Source organism: Agelaius tricolor, unplaced genomic scaffold, assembly GCF_023055355.1.
Source record: "Agelaius tricolor isolate 1412-34295 unplaced genomic scaffold, bAgeTri1.0.p SCAF_11, whole genome shotgun sequence".
In the NCBI taxonomy this organism is placed as follows: Eukaryota; Metazoa; Chordata; class Aves; order Passeriformes; family Icteridae; genus Agelaius; species Agelaius tricolor.
Genome location: NW_027269271.1, coordinates 25784088 through 25799794, shown reverse-complemented (window position 1 = coordinate 25799794; position 15707 = coordinate 25784088). Strand labels below are relative to the sequence as shown.

The window sequence follows — 15707 nt, the reverse complement described above, 5'->3', positions numbered from 1 at the left end:
TTGTCAAGCAGCTATGAGAATTCACAAATTGGATGACAGACTGTGCCCGCTGCTTTAGCACGAAGGCAATAGATCCAGCACGAGCTTGAGAGCAAGATGAGTTTTAAAGTGTTCTGCTGTCATACAGAATCCATACCAAAATAATGAGAAACATTCCACACAGACAGCATCCTAAATTCCCATTGGGGTATTATTTTCTCATTGATGTTGTAATTAATGCTAAAATAATTTGTCTGTGAGCCTTCAAGATGCTTAGAGCTTTCCAGAGGGCTGCTGGGAGCTGAGGGAATTTGGCACCTTGCAGAACCAGACCTTTTCTCCTCTTCTGCCATCCACACACAGAACACCACTGGAGCCTGAACATATAAGGTGTGGGAGAAAAAACAGAGTAAGCATCTAGCTAGCAGGATTTTTTTAACAGGAAAAAAAATCTAATCCAGTCTTGGTGCTGCTCCTAGTTTTTCCCTGTTTGTGTCAAAGCCCTTTGGGAGCCACAAGCAAACAGCCTGTGGTACTAATCTGCTGCTTTACAGCACTGGTATATGGTCACTGTAGAGCCACATGAGCCACTGTCAACTTCAGTTTTGCTCCAATTCATGATTCCTTTGTTAGTAGTAATAGGATGGACAGTTTGAAGTGAGACCTCTTGAAAAAGTCCCACTGTACTTGTTACGAGCTGTGGCCTCAAGTCTGCATTTTTGTCAGCTTTCACAGTGATTAGTCACTGTACAACAGCAAAGAGCAGAGCAGTCTATAGCAGTGCTCCTCTGGCATGCAAAAGATCTTGCTGGACTCCTAATCCTCACTTGGTACCTTAGTTCTTATACTCATTAAAATTAATGGGAAAGGGCCCTATAGAGGTGGTAGGTCTGGTTGCACTCAGAGATCCATTGTCTGGGATACTGTTGTGGCAGGCTGTTCAACCTTGGGATGGGAAAGAAGGGCAGTTCTGTGGTAGCTCCTCTCTAGCTGAATAAAATCTTTCCCAATGGACTTCAAAGCATCTCTTACCTGCCCCATCCTCCCTTGAAAGAATTGCTATAGAGAGGCAGGAATGAGAGCATGAAGTGGAAGGAGATGGATTTGGTGCCACACTGGAAAAGTGGTGTGATGGGGCAGGGCTCTCCAGGCAGCTGTTCCCAGGGAACTCTTCCCAGCTGCTTTTCCATGGCCAGGGTAGTGCTGCAGGCTGCTGGGTGATGCTGCAGGTGCTTTGCTGGGGAAAACCAGGAGCTGATACCTAAAGTGGACTAACCTGGGTTGCAGGGTTGCAGTTATATGTAAAACTTAAGGGAGTGGTTGTAACTCAGAATTGCTCTGAACACAGTAATCCATGAGTGTGAGGTAGGGACCATTCTCAGTTTGTGTGTAAATGTGATTATTGTCTGTTTTACATTTCACTGGAAGCTTTGGTCACTAAATGCTGCAGTCTCATACCTGGACAAGAAGTGCCCCTGAGATTTTATTTGGCCAGCAGTGTGGCAGTGCTATATCATACTGCTACATATGCTTGAATAAAGGAGCAGTGGGTTTTGGGACAAAGAATAATTATGGCTGGGGAAGTGAGAGATTCTGGCTTGCAGGAAAGACAATTCTTGGATGATAAACTGATGGGGTTTGTAATTTGATTTTAACCTGGTTGTGTCCTCCTTTCTTTACTAAGCCATGAGCTAACTAAAAATAAGGATATCATTAGAAGACCTGGAGCATGCTAAGGTGCTTAAACTGACCTTTTAGATATGAAACAAGCAAAAGAAAAGTCATGATGGTTGTGAAAGGTTCCTAAAATGTGAAAAGGGAAGGTGCATCCAACAGGCAAAGATGTACAGAGCATGGATTTAAGTAAGAAATATGAAAAGCAAACCAGCAAACAGCTGACTTAGGGGATTGGAGTTCTCTGTAAAGAAGTTGAAGTTAAAAGAGAATAAAATTAAGCCAAGAAACAAAGGAGATTATAGAAGACATTGAACAAAGCATTTTTAAACAATGAAAGTTCCAAAAATAAAAGCATAGAAAAAGGAGATCAAAGAGACACCATTTAGTCAGATACAAATAAAAATATGAATTGGAAAAAATAAGGAAAAAAAACCCAAACTAAAGAATTAAGAGCCCTAACTTGCTTTCACACAAGCAAAAAGGGATTTGTGCAAATGAAAAGTAATATCACCTGTCATTAAAGTGCCCTTGCAAAGAGACAGATGAGAATGGCCACGGGGCTGGAGGGTAAAATGTTAATGACCATTGATGCTACAATGAATGTGGTTAAATGCATGAGTTAAGGAAAATTCCTACAGCCACCTGGACAGGAGTGCAAGAATTTAAGGAAATTAGAGTGGAAAAATTGGAAAACAGTCTAGGGAAACTATGAAAAGAGGAAAAGTAGAAGAAAATTTCTGTGCAGTTTAAAATGGGCAGATTTTGAAGAAATTCACCAAAAGCAAAAGACTAAAGCATCTTAAACAGATAAATGCAGATAAATAATGTACCAACAAAAGTAGGTTTGTGAACCACAAAAGTAGAAAGGAAGGTTGTGAAAACTGTTGGTTACTTTGAACACAGCAGGTAAAAAACAGGAGCTGCGTAAGAATCTGAAGGACAAGTCTTGATCAGAATGAACCTGTACTTATGCTCTGCTGGGCTTGTGGTTTGTTTTGTGCCTCAGTAGAAGCAGCAGAAAATAAATTTTAGTTTTAAATGTAATACACAACACTACGTATAGCTGAAAACTCACAGTTTTGGCAAGAAAATTTTACTTTAAAATGTAAATAGTATTGTGGGCATTAACACAGTTGGCAGTTTAAGGGACGTGGTCATTGGTGCATTGGTTCAGCTAACTTGAGTTAAAAGGTTTAATTTCAATATCTTTTTGCAAAACATATTACATTAGCATATCTAAAAGCCGTGACAGGATTGAAGGATTGTCTAGTTGAAGGACAAGACTGAAAAAGTCAGCCAATGGACAGGCATATTTTCAAAGGTTATTATACAAATAGAGGAAAACAGGTTTTAAAATATCCATTTGAAAGAAGAAAGAAATATATTGTAAAAAGACATTAAATTGTTTTGGGGAAAAGCGAGATGAGGGGGCAGTAGCACCAATGTCTCAGCAATTTGGTCTCTATGGCTTGAAGAGTTTCCCAGTTTTCCTGTTGTTTCTCTTCCCTCACAGTCTGTCATGATACTTTTTTTACATTTAGCAAAGATTTTATTGATAAATTAATCAAGCACCCGTCATTCTGCCATTCCTAAGAGCTCTATTCCCTGGAGGCTGCTCTCCAGTAGTGGTCACAGGGCAGGGGAGGTGCTCAGCTTCTTGACACTCCTGACTGTTAGCATGAGTAAAAAAGCAGGGACTGTGCTCTGACTTGGCACCATCACACCCAGGCTCCCAGTGTTGAATTAGGTGAAATCTGGTGCCTTTCTCTGAGCCAGGGTGAATGGCATTGGGTCACCTCGTCTTGCACAGCAACTCTGTGGCCTCTTGGCTGCCCTGTGGACACTGAAATGCTCCTGGGCATTGCACACCCACTGCACACCAGGTGGGAATGCCTGGAGCACATTGCTCAGGATAGACTCCTGGCCTGAACCTGCAGAGCTGGTGTTCTGCAAAACAAGGAGAAGTGTACATACAGTGGGCAAAAGCTGGGAACACCAGGGGAACTTCCACCAAAATAAGTTTGGTGCATCATTTTTTATATGCTTCTGAATGATTCAGTTCCCACTCTGGGATTGGGAGGGTGCATATCTGCACACCTGAGGGAGTAAAGAACCTGGTGTATGAATACAAGCCTGCAGAAAATCCAGGGTGCAGGGGTCAGTTATTCATCCTGACACTGAAGAGACTTCTTTGATATGTAAGCTGCAGTTAGCATGAGAAATATATGGATCCAAGGGGCCAATCATTGAAACATTTAAATATGGAAACAAAGTGTGGGTTTTGCGTTAAGAAAAAAATTGAGCTATAATTTGTAAAATAGATGAAAGGAATGGTATGGATGACAAACAACAGACAGCTGGCTGATGGAGCTCTTTAGAAAGAACATTTTACTGTTTTGATGTACCCCCTTACTGTGTTAGTGGGTGTCTGCTCTGTGATTTGTTGTTTAATGTGCAGTGGTATGTGACCAACTAGAAGCAATAAACCACAAAGGTAAATTAAAAGGTAAATTAACAGTCTTAACTACTGGAACATGATGGATGAAATTATATTTCATTTCTCTTTCATACCAAATGGCTTGCTTTGCCCAATCTACTTCTCCCATAGCACCTCCAGTTTCCTTCCTGCCTCTGCAATTCCTCAGAGACACATATGTCCACAAGATGGTACTAGGCTACCAGTAGCCCCTACAATGGCTGGTCAGTGAAGGCTCTTGAAATTGCTGCTGATCAGGTGTCACCAGAGAAGTTCACTCAAAAAAATCTCATTAGTATTGTTTCCTACAAGAGGCATTCAGGCCAAAACACCTGTTTGGTTGTTTTTTTAAATGAAACAAAATTCCATGAGGAATCACGGCAGATCATTGCTGTGACTGATGCTCTGCACACTCACACCTGTTTTGTACCAGATAGCTTCATTATTGCCTTTGGATCCACTTCCAATTTCAACTAATAAACTAACGTACAAAAGAGAAGAATGAGGCCATGAATTACAGTAGCTTTATAAATCTGTGTTTTGACACATTTAAAAAAGAGAAATTTGACCTAATGTATTATAAATACCTCATTTGCTTTAAGCAATTATTGTAATCCATCACATTGATGCAGCCAACACAAATATGCGCTACATTTCTCATGCTAAAAATTGCTCAAACAGGCTTGAATAAATAGTTAATACTCTATAAGCTGCTAGTGGAATAGCTCAATGATTAGCTCTTCTCTTCACACGATTCAAAGGCATTAGTGAAGCTGCTGACTAATGACTTGCAAAATTTTTGTAAAAGACACAGGTACATTTTTAAATAGCAGCCCAGTTCTTAAGTCAATGGCATTTCAGGCTTTGAAACTGCAAAGCTTTGTTACATTGGTTTATGTAAAATTAGTGTTTGATTAATTTTTTTTTTAATGACACTCCACATATAATCATGTTAATTCTGTTGTGATGATAGATTCAAGTTACTCTTGAAAAGTATTTTCTCATAATATGATTACTGGAATACTGTTAATCCTGACTGTATGAAGGAGGCCGTGATGTTAATTAAAGACGGTGAACTGCTTTCTCATCAGCACCGTGCAAGTGCAGTGATAAATAAGGCCCTGATAGCTTGGAAACCACTTGTTATTACTGATCAGACCGCGTGTGCTTAGGCAGTAGAAAGGGTAAGCAGTCCCTACGAGGAGAGGTGCCCACCTTTAAAATACTTGGTACTTGTTTCACTGATTTTAATACAATTAAGTGGAGATGACCACATCCGTATGGTCATAATGAAACCCCTCAGTGGGAGATCTGAAGTAATGAGGAGAGCACATAATTTGTGACTCGAGGCCATTTAAACAAGTCCACGTGTTTAATTGGCTTAATAAAATTAAGATCATGAATGAGGCTGTCATTGTACCAGGGCCACCGAGGGAGGCTCAGGACCTGAAGGCCTGACCCAGTCAGACCCAGCAGGGCCCAGGCCCGCCTATCCCAGCGAGAGCTCCAGGGTGACCAGCCCGGCCTGGGAGCGCACGGCCGTGCCAGCTGCGGGGCTTCCTTTCGGTGGCCGCGGGAGGTGTGCCGCAGGTGTCCCTCCGGGCTCCTCCGGGCGGCGGGATGCCCGCCTCGCTCTCCGGGGCCGAGCCGAGCGGGGCCCGCCCAGCGGGGCGCGTCACGGCGGCGGCGCGGCGGGGCGGGGGCGGCGCCGGCCGCAGTCGGCACGGGGCGGGCAGCGAGCGGCGCGCCGGCTGCGCGCACCCCGCACACGGCGCGCTGCCACCGAGGGAGGGAGGGAGCGAGCACCATGTGCCGGCCAGCGCTCGCCCGGCTGCTGCTCCTCCAGCTGCTGCTGCTCAAGCTGCACCTCGGCAAAGGTGGGTCCGGCGCGGTGCGGCCGCTCTCCCTCCGCGCCGGGGTCCCCCGGCCTCAGCGCTGCCGGGGAGGGGGCGAGCGTCCTGCCGGCACGAGCACCCCGGGATGTGCGGCCGCGGATGCCCGCTCGCCCCGGTGCCCTGCGCGGGGTTTGGGACCTTAGGAGGGCCGGGCACGCTCGGGGGTTGCGACCTACGGGGGCCGGGCAAGCTCTTCAAGCGGGCGAATGCAGCCCGAGAGCTGGTGACAGGAGCTGCCACCTTTAATCCCTTTCAGAGGGGATTTGTGCCTCATCAGAGCAGCGCGGCACCGAGTCTGTAAAGCAGATTTGCTTCGTTCTCCCCCCGCCCTCAACTTTAGTTGGGTCAGGTCCCTTTTCCCGGGACGGCGCCGGTACCTCTTCCGCCCCGCGTCCCCAGGTGTCGGTGCGTTTTGCCCCGGCAACGGATGCGCAGGAGGTCCTAGCATCGCTGCGCTTTATAATTTTTCTTTGTCTGTTGTCTTTCGGGTTTAACCATATTCTATTCCCAGACTCCTTTTCCCTCCGCCTTTAAAACAATGCGGGGAAGCACGGGAATGGCCCCTTTTATCCCTGCACAAAGCAGCTTCGGGATCGCCGCCGTGCTCCCGCGGAGGCGCGTCTCCCCCAGCCCCGCACCGAGCCGCTGTGCCCCAGCCCCGCACCGAGCCGCTGTGTCCTGGCGAGCCCAGCCGCAGCCCCCACCCGGCCGGCGGCGGCTCCCGGCGTCTTGCCCGGGTTGTCCGCGGCCGGGCCGGGCGGCGAGGCGGCCCCGGGATGCCCCCGCCGCCCGGCCGTGGGAGCGCGCCCCGCTGACCCAGGCGCGGCCCCGTGTCTCGCAGGCGCCGTCAAGGAGTGCGAGGAGAACCAGTTCCAGTGCCGGAACGAGCGGTGCATCCCCGCCATCTGGAAATGCGACGAGGACGACGACTGCTCGGATAACAGTGACGAGGCGGATTGCCGTGAGTATCCGTGCCCCGCACGGGGCGGGGGTGCCGGGAAGGGCGCGCTTCCCTTCCCAGCTGCGCTGCGCCTCTTTTTTATGAATGAGTGAATGAAGTCGCGCCGTCCCCGGCCGCGGCGCCGATTGGCTGCCGGGAGCAGCAGATCCGTGACGCGGCGCCGCGGGGCAGCGGCTCCTCGCTGCCGGCTCGCTCGGCCCGGCCCGGCCCGGCCCGGCCGGGATGCCCGGAGCGCCGGGCGGCAGCGCGAGTCCGGCGGCAGCCGTCACCCGGCAGCTCCCTGCCCTCCCTCTGCCTCTCCCTCGCCTCCAGCAGCGCCTCTGCTCAGAGCGCCTCTAAGGAACAGACAGAGCGCAGTTTGTGTCCTCGGGGCAGTTGGGAGAGATGTTCAACCCCGGAAGAGTCCGTGCTTAGGGCGAGTGGCAGGTGCTCATGTGAAATGTTGCTTACTCATAATCATCCTACAAGATGTGCGGTGGGTGTGGATCTTGTGTTTAAATATGTTTGCAGTCAGGGTGACAAGACAGATAAACAAGTAGCACTGCTTGGTTCGGCAGTGTCAGCCATGTAACACTAATTCCTTCATAGTGTAAGGGAAGAGAGAGCAAGAGCTTTACTTCCAGTCCTGAGAAAATGGCACTCGTTCCTTCTCCTGTGGTGTGGCCCTGGTGTGTATCAGTGGAAACCCATAAACTCTGGATACTTTGTATGGTTGTGCTGTTGTAACTTGGCTGTTAATTTGCTTACAGCTTCTGATAGCCTGGGAGAATTTGTCTCAGCCATGGAGTGTAGGAAGCATCTGTAAAAGAAATTACAGCGCCTAAATCTTGAAGAGGAGTGTCTTTAATTTGGGGTTTAAAATTGCAAATATTGTAGCAAGTACCACATCTCTTGAATTATCTCTGTAGAATAATAGGCACTGAATGTGCACTCAGTGAGAGAACTCTTCAAAGCTCATAGACCCAGTGAATACATCACAAATAGAAAGGTCACTGGTTATGTGTTTTTCCATGTGTGATTTTCCTGTTAACATCTTCCCATGTAAGTCTGTCAGGTGATATTTGGAGTGAAGTCTGAGTAGATCAGTTTAAGGAGAGAAGGGATTCCCAAACTCTTAAATTATAACAAGATGTTCCCTGTGATTACCCCATAACATTTCTTTCTGGTTGCTGTCTTTTTTCAGAGGACTTGATTGGCTTTATGTATGATATTTTTTATGATCTGGGGAGTTAGCAGCATTAATTGAGATATAGAAATGGCTCTTACAGGAATTATAATGGCACTATTTAGAGGCAACTTAGATGTGGAATGTTTCAAATTGCAAAGGACTCTGGGAAGCTGGGGGTGACTGAGGACTACTGTGGACTCTTGTGTAGCCATAACTGGGAAAGTTTTCTCCGAAGTGTCTGTGTTTCCCAAGAGAGACAGTAATCTGTAGAAGTACTGAGAATCTCTGAGCAGGTATTTAATGGTGTTCTTGGAGCCTTCTCTTTCAAACCTCTGTGCACAGGTGTCCTGTGGGCAGTGCTTTTGGAGCTGCCTTTAGAGGTTGGGATTGTGGCTGGAGGAGTATCTTGAATGGATTCTGGACCCTACACTCAACATGGAAGAGTGTGTTCGTGTCCTTAGCTCTTGCCCTGCATGAGTTAGGGGCTCAGTATCTGGGCTGCTTTTTTATTGTCTCCTATAAGCAGCCCTCTGAGCATTGTGTCAGAAGAGGGTAGAACAACATGCTGTTGAACATCAGCTCAGTGTGGACTGTGCTATGTTAGAATGCTTATTGCATCTGATTTAGGTTTATTTCAGAGGGGTTTTATAGTTGTTGGGTTTGGGGGTGGTAAAAATATGTTCTTCACTTTAATCAGAATCTGGCATTTATTATTGATTGGGAATCAGACTACAGAAATTGCTCATGGACTGTTAATTTAGTTCATAAATAGAGAGACTTTGCAGTTGCTTCTTCAAGCAGGCTGAAAGACAAAAATTACATTTGTCATGCACATTTTTCTCACTTAAATTGTTCTGAACGCTGCTTTATTTTGAAAGTGCGTACTGTTTTTCAGCATATGGAATGTTTGGAGTTCTACTCACTGGGTGAAAAAATACATTCCATGTTTTCACTTCTAGATACCGCCTCTGTTATCACTGCTGTAATAAACAGATATTTATTTTAAAACTATTTTATGAACATATGCAATAGAAGAAACTATTTTGGAAAACTCAGCATGCTAGAGTGGTGATGGAGAGGGAAATGAATATGCAGGTAGCCTGCTGGCAGTGAGTACTGATAAGGACCCTGATAACCTCTGTAATTACTTGATGATTCTCTTTCCCAGAGCTGATAATGTATTTGTAATAGCTCATTGCTGCTTGTGTAAATTCTCCCTTTTTAAAGAGACAGGATGGTCTTTATGTTGTGAAGAATTGGTTTGTGAAACCAATTCCTTGTGGCAGACGGTCTAATACACTGGAAAATTTTGTAACCAAGAATATCTTAAATAGTTGGAAAGAGTTGATTTTTTTTTTGGCAGGACTCTGTGGGCTTCCAACTAGAAATCATCTTTGCACAAGACTGAATTTTTATTTGTTTGTTGTCTGTGTCCCCTTTGTGTTGTGTCCTGTGTCTGTCCCTGTTTCCCCCATCCTCTGAGTCCCCATGATTTGCTGGCATCATGTTTTGGATTCTAAGGAGAATGTTTCAGTAATCAAAGTATATTGCATCCTTGGCATTTGATTTCAACTGAGTAATCCTTTTCTGTCGTGGCTGGTAGTTCAACTCATCTCCCATAGGACTGATGTGTGAGTTAATAGAGCAAACATGGACCTGGAGGCAGCACTAGTTTTTTGGTGTGTTAAGTTTATCCAGGACTGGGTTTCTGGGCTAGCAAAACAACAGTGGCCAAGGAGGCTGCCAGGAAGGGAGGAGATGGTGCTCATTGTGTGTAGGCACATGACTTGTGAAGTGTTAACAAGAGAGAAGGAGAAAACACTAATTTGTGTGCATTGTAGAAATATATAAAAATAAAGCAGTAAACAGATTGCCTAAATATGAAGATGCTGTTTTGCTGTCATGTTTTCAGAAAGTTAAACCATTTTGAAGAAAGGAAGGCAAAAAGGGAGTAGATATGTTCCTTAAAATGTATCTTTGGAAAGGAAGCTAAACTCCAGAGAGATAACCAGTGGAAGTTACATTGTTTGGGTTGCTGGGGAAATTAAGTTGTAAACTTTGGAATTAGACATCTTGGGTACCTACTGCAGAGTTTAAGCCTGTCCTAAAACTATTTGTTCTGCTCTATGCAAAAGGATTTGCCTGGGCTCAGTCCAGTCTGTGTAGGCCTGGAAAAACAAAATCCTGGTCACAACTTACAGCTTACAATGCCACAATCTGCACTAAATGTGGTCCATACAATGAGGGCAGGGCCCCAGGGCAGTTCTGAATGTGATTTCTGATGCATTTTCGTCCTTCTCTGTGATACCTTTTCTCTTTGGAAACACTGCAAAGACTCTTACAAGCTGTTTCAGACAATGCTTGCAGATGCACAGTCATTGAGACATTTTTTGTAATGGTACAGCAGCAACTTTATAAAACATCAAAGCTACTTTTATAGTGGGAAAAATGTCCATTTTCTGAGGCACAGTGTTTTAGCAAAAGCATTCTTTGCTGAGGTACTCAAAATGTGGGGTACTGACATTTTTCTGTGTCTCCCTCAGGAAAGGTGGAGGCTGCAAAGCCAGGTCAGACTAGGGATGTGTGTGCTGTGTGTCCAGGGTGCTGCTGCTGAGTGACACATCACCCAGAAGGGAAAATCCTAGAGCTCTGTTCTGAAGGGGGAGTGGCTCTTGGAGGCTTTTCCCCCAGCTTTACAAGTTTATTCCTGCTTGCCATTGTAGCCAGCAGAAAACAAGGAAGACCTTGCAAACAGCTGCCAGATGCAATATATTTGATGCAAAATAGGAGCTCTTACTTTGATAGCTGTTTGATTTTATTTTTATGATTTAAGTATGATTTATCTTAACCCAGACCTGAGTGTGGGTGAAAGAAACTGGAGGATCTCTGCTTAAATGCTTCACTGTTGAATAACACTAAATGTGGCAAAGAGTATAGTTGCAAAAAGCAATCAGTAGCTTAACCAGTTTCCTAAAATTAAACACAAGCTGCAGGATCATTTCAGCTTTGTAATACCTGCCTGCAGGGGGACACAGCCAAATGCAGAATTGCTATTTCTTGTTTAAAGCTCCATTTTCCACCTTTGCACTGGTATCCTTTCTGTGGTGTTGCTTGCTGGTGAGGACTGCTCATGGGGATATTTTATAGACAGGGTTGAGGCTGCCTCAGGTATGAGATGCAGTCTGAAGGGAGTTACTGTTTCAAAAACTGTTCCCTTGTGTACAGAATGCAAGGTAAACATGTGGCATCAGCAAACCTCCCCTACCTCAGCCCTTGCCTGCCTGTGGCTACAGAAGGTGGCTGTGTAGCTGAGACACATTTCCCTTGCAACTGGGAGGAAGGAGGAGTCCTGTGCTTCCACTGGCTTTGTACAGAGAGTCTGCAGAGTTTGACTCTTGCTGCTGGTGTGGAAGCCCAGGAGGCAGCCTCATGGTCTCTATGCTTGTCAGTTTAGGTTTCAGTAGAGCTGGAATTTGGGAGTAAAAACATATCAAAAAGCCCATTTGAAAACTAAATTCTGGATCCTGTGCAGAGTTAAGTATGGTCTGGGTGGCTTTGAAGTGCAGGAGTGTAATGGTGTGCCAGGCTTGCAACTTTTGGGGTGTGACCATTGTGAGTAGGCACTCACAATGCCACATGTATTCTATAACTTTTTGTCCTCTGTTATGCATTGCTGCAATTTCTCTTTCTGTTTCATATTGAGCCATGTCCTGTATGCTGAGTGATTGCTGCTGCTGCCCTGGAGATCCTGTGCATGTCACCTCGTGGAGTTTTAGGGTTCCCCGACTCATGCACGGTCCCATGCTCTTGATTGTGTCAGTGACATTTTAACTGTGTTGTGTGGCCAGCTTGCATGCTTATCCCAAAACTGGAAGCACTTGGAAGACTGGTGTTGAGAGGCAGGACTTGTTTGCTTTTCTGTGTGGCTGCTGCCTGCTTGTCCTGGTCTGTACTGGATTCATGTCCAGCTTAGGCTCAAAACCAGTTTACTGACTTCTTGTGCTCCACAGTGAATGTCTTTATTCATTTATCTTCATTTTTCATTATATTCTTGTTATTTGCTCTGAAAAAACTAACTTGCATGTTTTTGGTGTCTGGATTACCTTCCCTGTTAGTGCAACCTGCTGCTGCAACATTTATGTAGAAAATGAAGTTTTAAGCACATGCCCTTCTCCATTTCCCTATTTCCTGGGACATTTTCTTGAGCCCTTTTATTTATGCACTTTATTTATTAAGCAGTCTAGATGCAGACTGCTTTCTACAAGGCGGTGATTTTCTATCACTCCTGCTCATGGTCTGGAAAAGAAAGAGAGAACTGAGATGGGACCACTGAAAAGGCAGAAGAGAGAGCTGGGAGAGCCACTGGGGACATTATGGTTACTGAGGGAAGTGAACTTGGTTTTATGCAGTGGTGCTGTGCTACAGCAAGAAGGCACAAGAGTTGCTCTAGATACAGTTACAGGAATGAGCTGTGAGCTGAAAAGTTTTCCTGAGGTCAAGGAGAACGGGAAATCAATGTAATGATTAAGTTCAAGAAGGAAATTATGAGAGTGCAGTTGAAACCAACATGACTTGGTTTGTTTATCAGAGAGCTCAGAGCTGGCATTTCAGAGGATAGAAGCATATTCTACATTTTGAGCCAAGGTAGGTAAATTTAATCCAAAGTATGTTAATGTATAAAGAAGCTGTGGCTGCCCCATCCCTGGCAGTGTCCAAGGCCAGGCTGGCTGGGGCACTGAGCAGCCTGGTCTAATGAAAGGTGTCCCTGCCTATGGCAGGGGTTTTGGAACTAATGCTCTTTAGAGTCCCTTCCAACCCAAACCATTCTGTGATTCTATGAAAAGTCAATGCAGACCAGTTCTCTTGTGTCTGCAGTGTTCTAGACCCAGCCTCAGCACAGGTTAGAAATGTAATTTCTGACTGATTGATGTTAAGAGGGGAAGATACTTAGGATAATTTAATATTAATCAGAAAATGTTCCAAAGTTTATTCAAACTGCAATTTTGAGACCAGAGAAACCAAGTGTAATGTGTTGGTGAACACATTTATTTGATACACCTACACTAAGAGATTCCCAGTGCTAGAAATAATAAGTTTTTGTGACTCCATTGTCCACCTAAAGGACCATTAAACACTCTGTTACACCTGAAAAATGTCCAACTATTATTGATTCCCTCAGCAGACACCCAGCTTTTGTTTCTGCTGGCCTTTTCAATACCATCAGCTTTTTGAATTCACTGACAAATCTACCATGTCTTTGGTGTGCCTCAGAGACTGATGTTGTGTTAGGGATGCATTTGTGGTAGGATTGATTTGGTGTGAAGTTCTCCTGATCCTTTTACTGGTGTCCTTTTCTTCTCTACAGCTTTCCCATTTCCCTGCGGCTTTTCCCTGGTAATTTCAAAGATATTCCCAAAGCATGCTGTTGCTCAGTTCTGCTTTCCTGTGTCTGCCTTATAAAATGCTGTAAGATGTCAGTTGTTCTTTCATTTTTTCCTTAGCCCAGGAAAACAAATCAGTAAGTTGAGTTTGGTGATGGAGATGCAGATGTGGGTTGCTGCTTGTTGTCTTGTGCAGTAGCTGGTCCTTGGCAGAAGAGGAGCCTGCATGCTCTGGTGTGCTCTGCTCCCAGGGCAGACAGCTGCTTCCAGCCAAAGGGAAATCCTCACTATTTTATGGTGCATGTGAGGGAAGTCTTGGAAAAGCTGAGTGTAGTTTTTCTAGCTCTCTATTTTCCATTAAAATTATTAATATGTAGATACCCACAAGGGAGGGGAAAAGGGTAAAAGGCCCTGTGATAAAATTAATGCAGATTTTCTACTCTGTGAGAAATTCAGTCTGAAATGCAAGCGATAAAAACCTGATTAGACTTTAGAAGTTAGAATAATACTGTAAGCTAGTTGAAAAATAAAACTAAGCCCTTGCATACTGACATATTTTCAAAAGCCAGATTTTAAGGTGCAAGAAGTCAAAAGATTTTTAAAGGAGAGTTGTGAGCTCTGTCACTGATGGTCCCTCAGGGTGAGACATCCTGTTTCTTGCCTTAGTAATGATGCCCTGGTAGACTGTGCTTCTGTTCCTGGCAAGGCCCATGACTTTCCTTCCCAGAGCTGTGGCAGATCTGGCAGCCCTGTGCCTTTTTCTCATGAAGAGGTGAATAAATGGTGATAGAGCTCTTCTGCTCCAGAGTGACTCAGCTGGAGACAAGAGTCAGCAGCCAAGCCAAGAACAGAAATGAGGCCTCCTGCCTACCAGGCCAGTGCTCAACACACACAACTCCTTGCAGAGGTACCTGTTGGACAAGTGGAAGGGTTGCAGTTTTTCCTCCAGATTTCCTGGTTATTTTCAGCCTAAGCTAAGGCCTGGCAGTCAGTCTAACCTCACACTTAATGCCAAGAGCAAGTGTTAGAAACTAGGAGAGAACAGGATTTATAGCTGGCTTGGAGCAAGGCTTACAAGGCTTTGGGCTGCAGCCATGTAAAGTGAGTTTTATTGCCAATTTTTTTTCTTAGATGTTCTGTTTCTGATACTTCAATATTATTTAATGCATTATTAATGTTTATTAAATGCTTGAGAGCATGTGTGGCACTGTACCAGGACCAGAGCAGTGAGGGACTCAGTTTCCATGGCAGCAGGAGCACAGTCCTGTACTTGCAGAACCAGAAGGGCTCTTTTTGGCAACTGCTCTCTGTGCTGTTGTGATTACTTTTTAAAGATAGATATATTATTTAACATTGAATTTGTTAATGCTGCAGAATTTTGTCCATCCTGAGTGAGAATTTTGCCTGCTGTAAGTTTCTTTATCTTTTTCTTGAGTTCTAGCTTTGTTTGTGTATCTTCTGTGGGTGTTACTTCTTTTACTTGCAAAATAGTGAAAGAAGTGAAAGTGTATATTGAAAATTCATAGTAATAGGTGGAAGTTTTATCTTGATTTTGGTTAAATTTGAAATGTTGCATTGTTGAAGACTTCTTTTCCTTTACATGTAGCATATAGCCCAGATTTATCAATGAAAATAATTGTTGAAGAAACTGGTGTGTACAACTGGCCGTAAACTCTTAACTCTACTGTGTCCCTCATTTATATAACTGTTCCAGTTCCAGGTTTTAACTTTGTATTTTATTTTAACTGGCCTTGTTTTATACTTTTTTTCATGCTGCCTTCCTTGATATGTAATGTGTAGTGTGATGTACACTAAGGTGATACTTTGCTTCATTTCAAGGGGTGAATTAAACTTTTTGTTTGATCCCAAGTCTTTGTCCTGCTGTGCATTACCCAGTTGAGGTTTTCTGTCTGTCTTTCTTTCCATGTATGAAGTTAATGGGATTAATTTCTTTGGTGGCTTTTTTCTGTTTTTGTTGATCTAGGTGAGTAAGGTTGTAGGCATCTTTCCAAATGTGTAGCATGAGTCTCCTATGATAGATTCCAGCTGCTTGGCTTGCTGTTTGAGCAGAGATTGTATATCAGTAAACATTGCTGGATTTACTGGATGTGTTCCATCCAGATATGATGTACTCCGTGAGATCCAGGGAGTAGTTAACACCAAAAAAATC

At 44.6% G+C, this 15707-nt stretch overlaps 1 protein-coding gene across 2 annotated transcripts in view; it reads left to right on the top strand.

Moving 5' to 3' along the window:
• The first annotated feature begins 5834 nt into the window (after nt 1-5834).
• LRP8 (LDL receptor related protein 8) overlaps nt 5835-15707 on the top strand; it is a 171179-nt gene continuing 161306 nt past the window's right edge. Inside the window, exons 1-2 of one of the 2 annotated variants that reach the window (XM_071436758.1) lie at nt 5835-6009; nt 6869-6988. In XM_071436758.1, coding sequence (XP_071292859.1) covers nt 5940-6009; nt 6869-6988 — 190 coding nt within the window. In that variant the 5' untranslated portion in view covers nt 5835-5939. The remainder of the gene's footprint in view (nt 6010-6868; nt 6989-15707) is intronic. The other variant, XM_071436757.1, reaches the window with a different exon arrangement.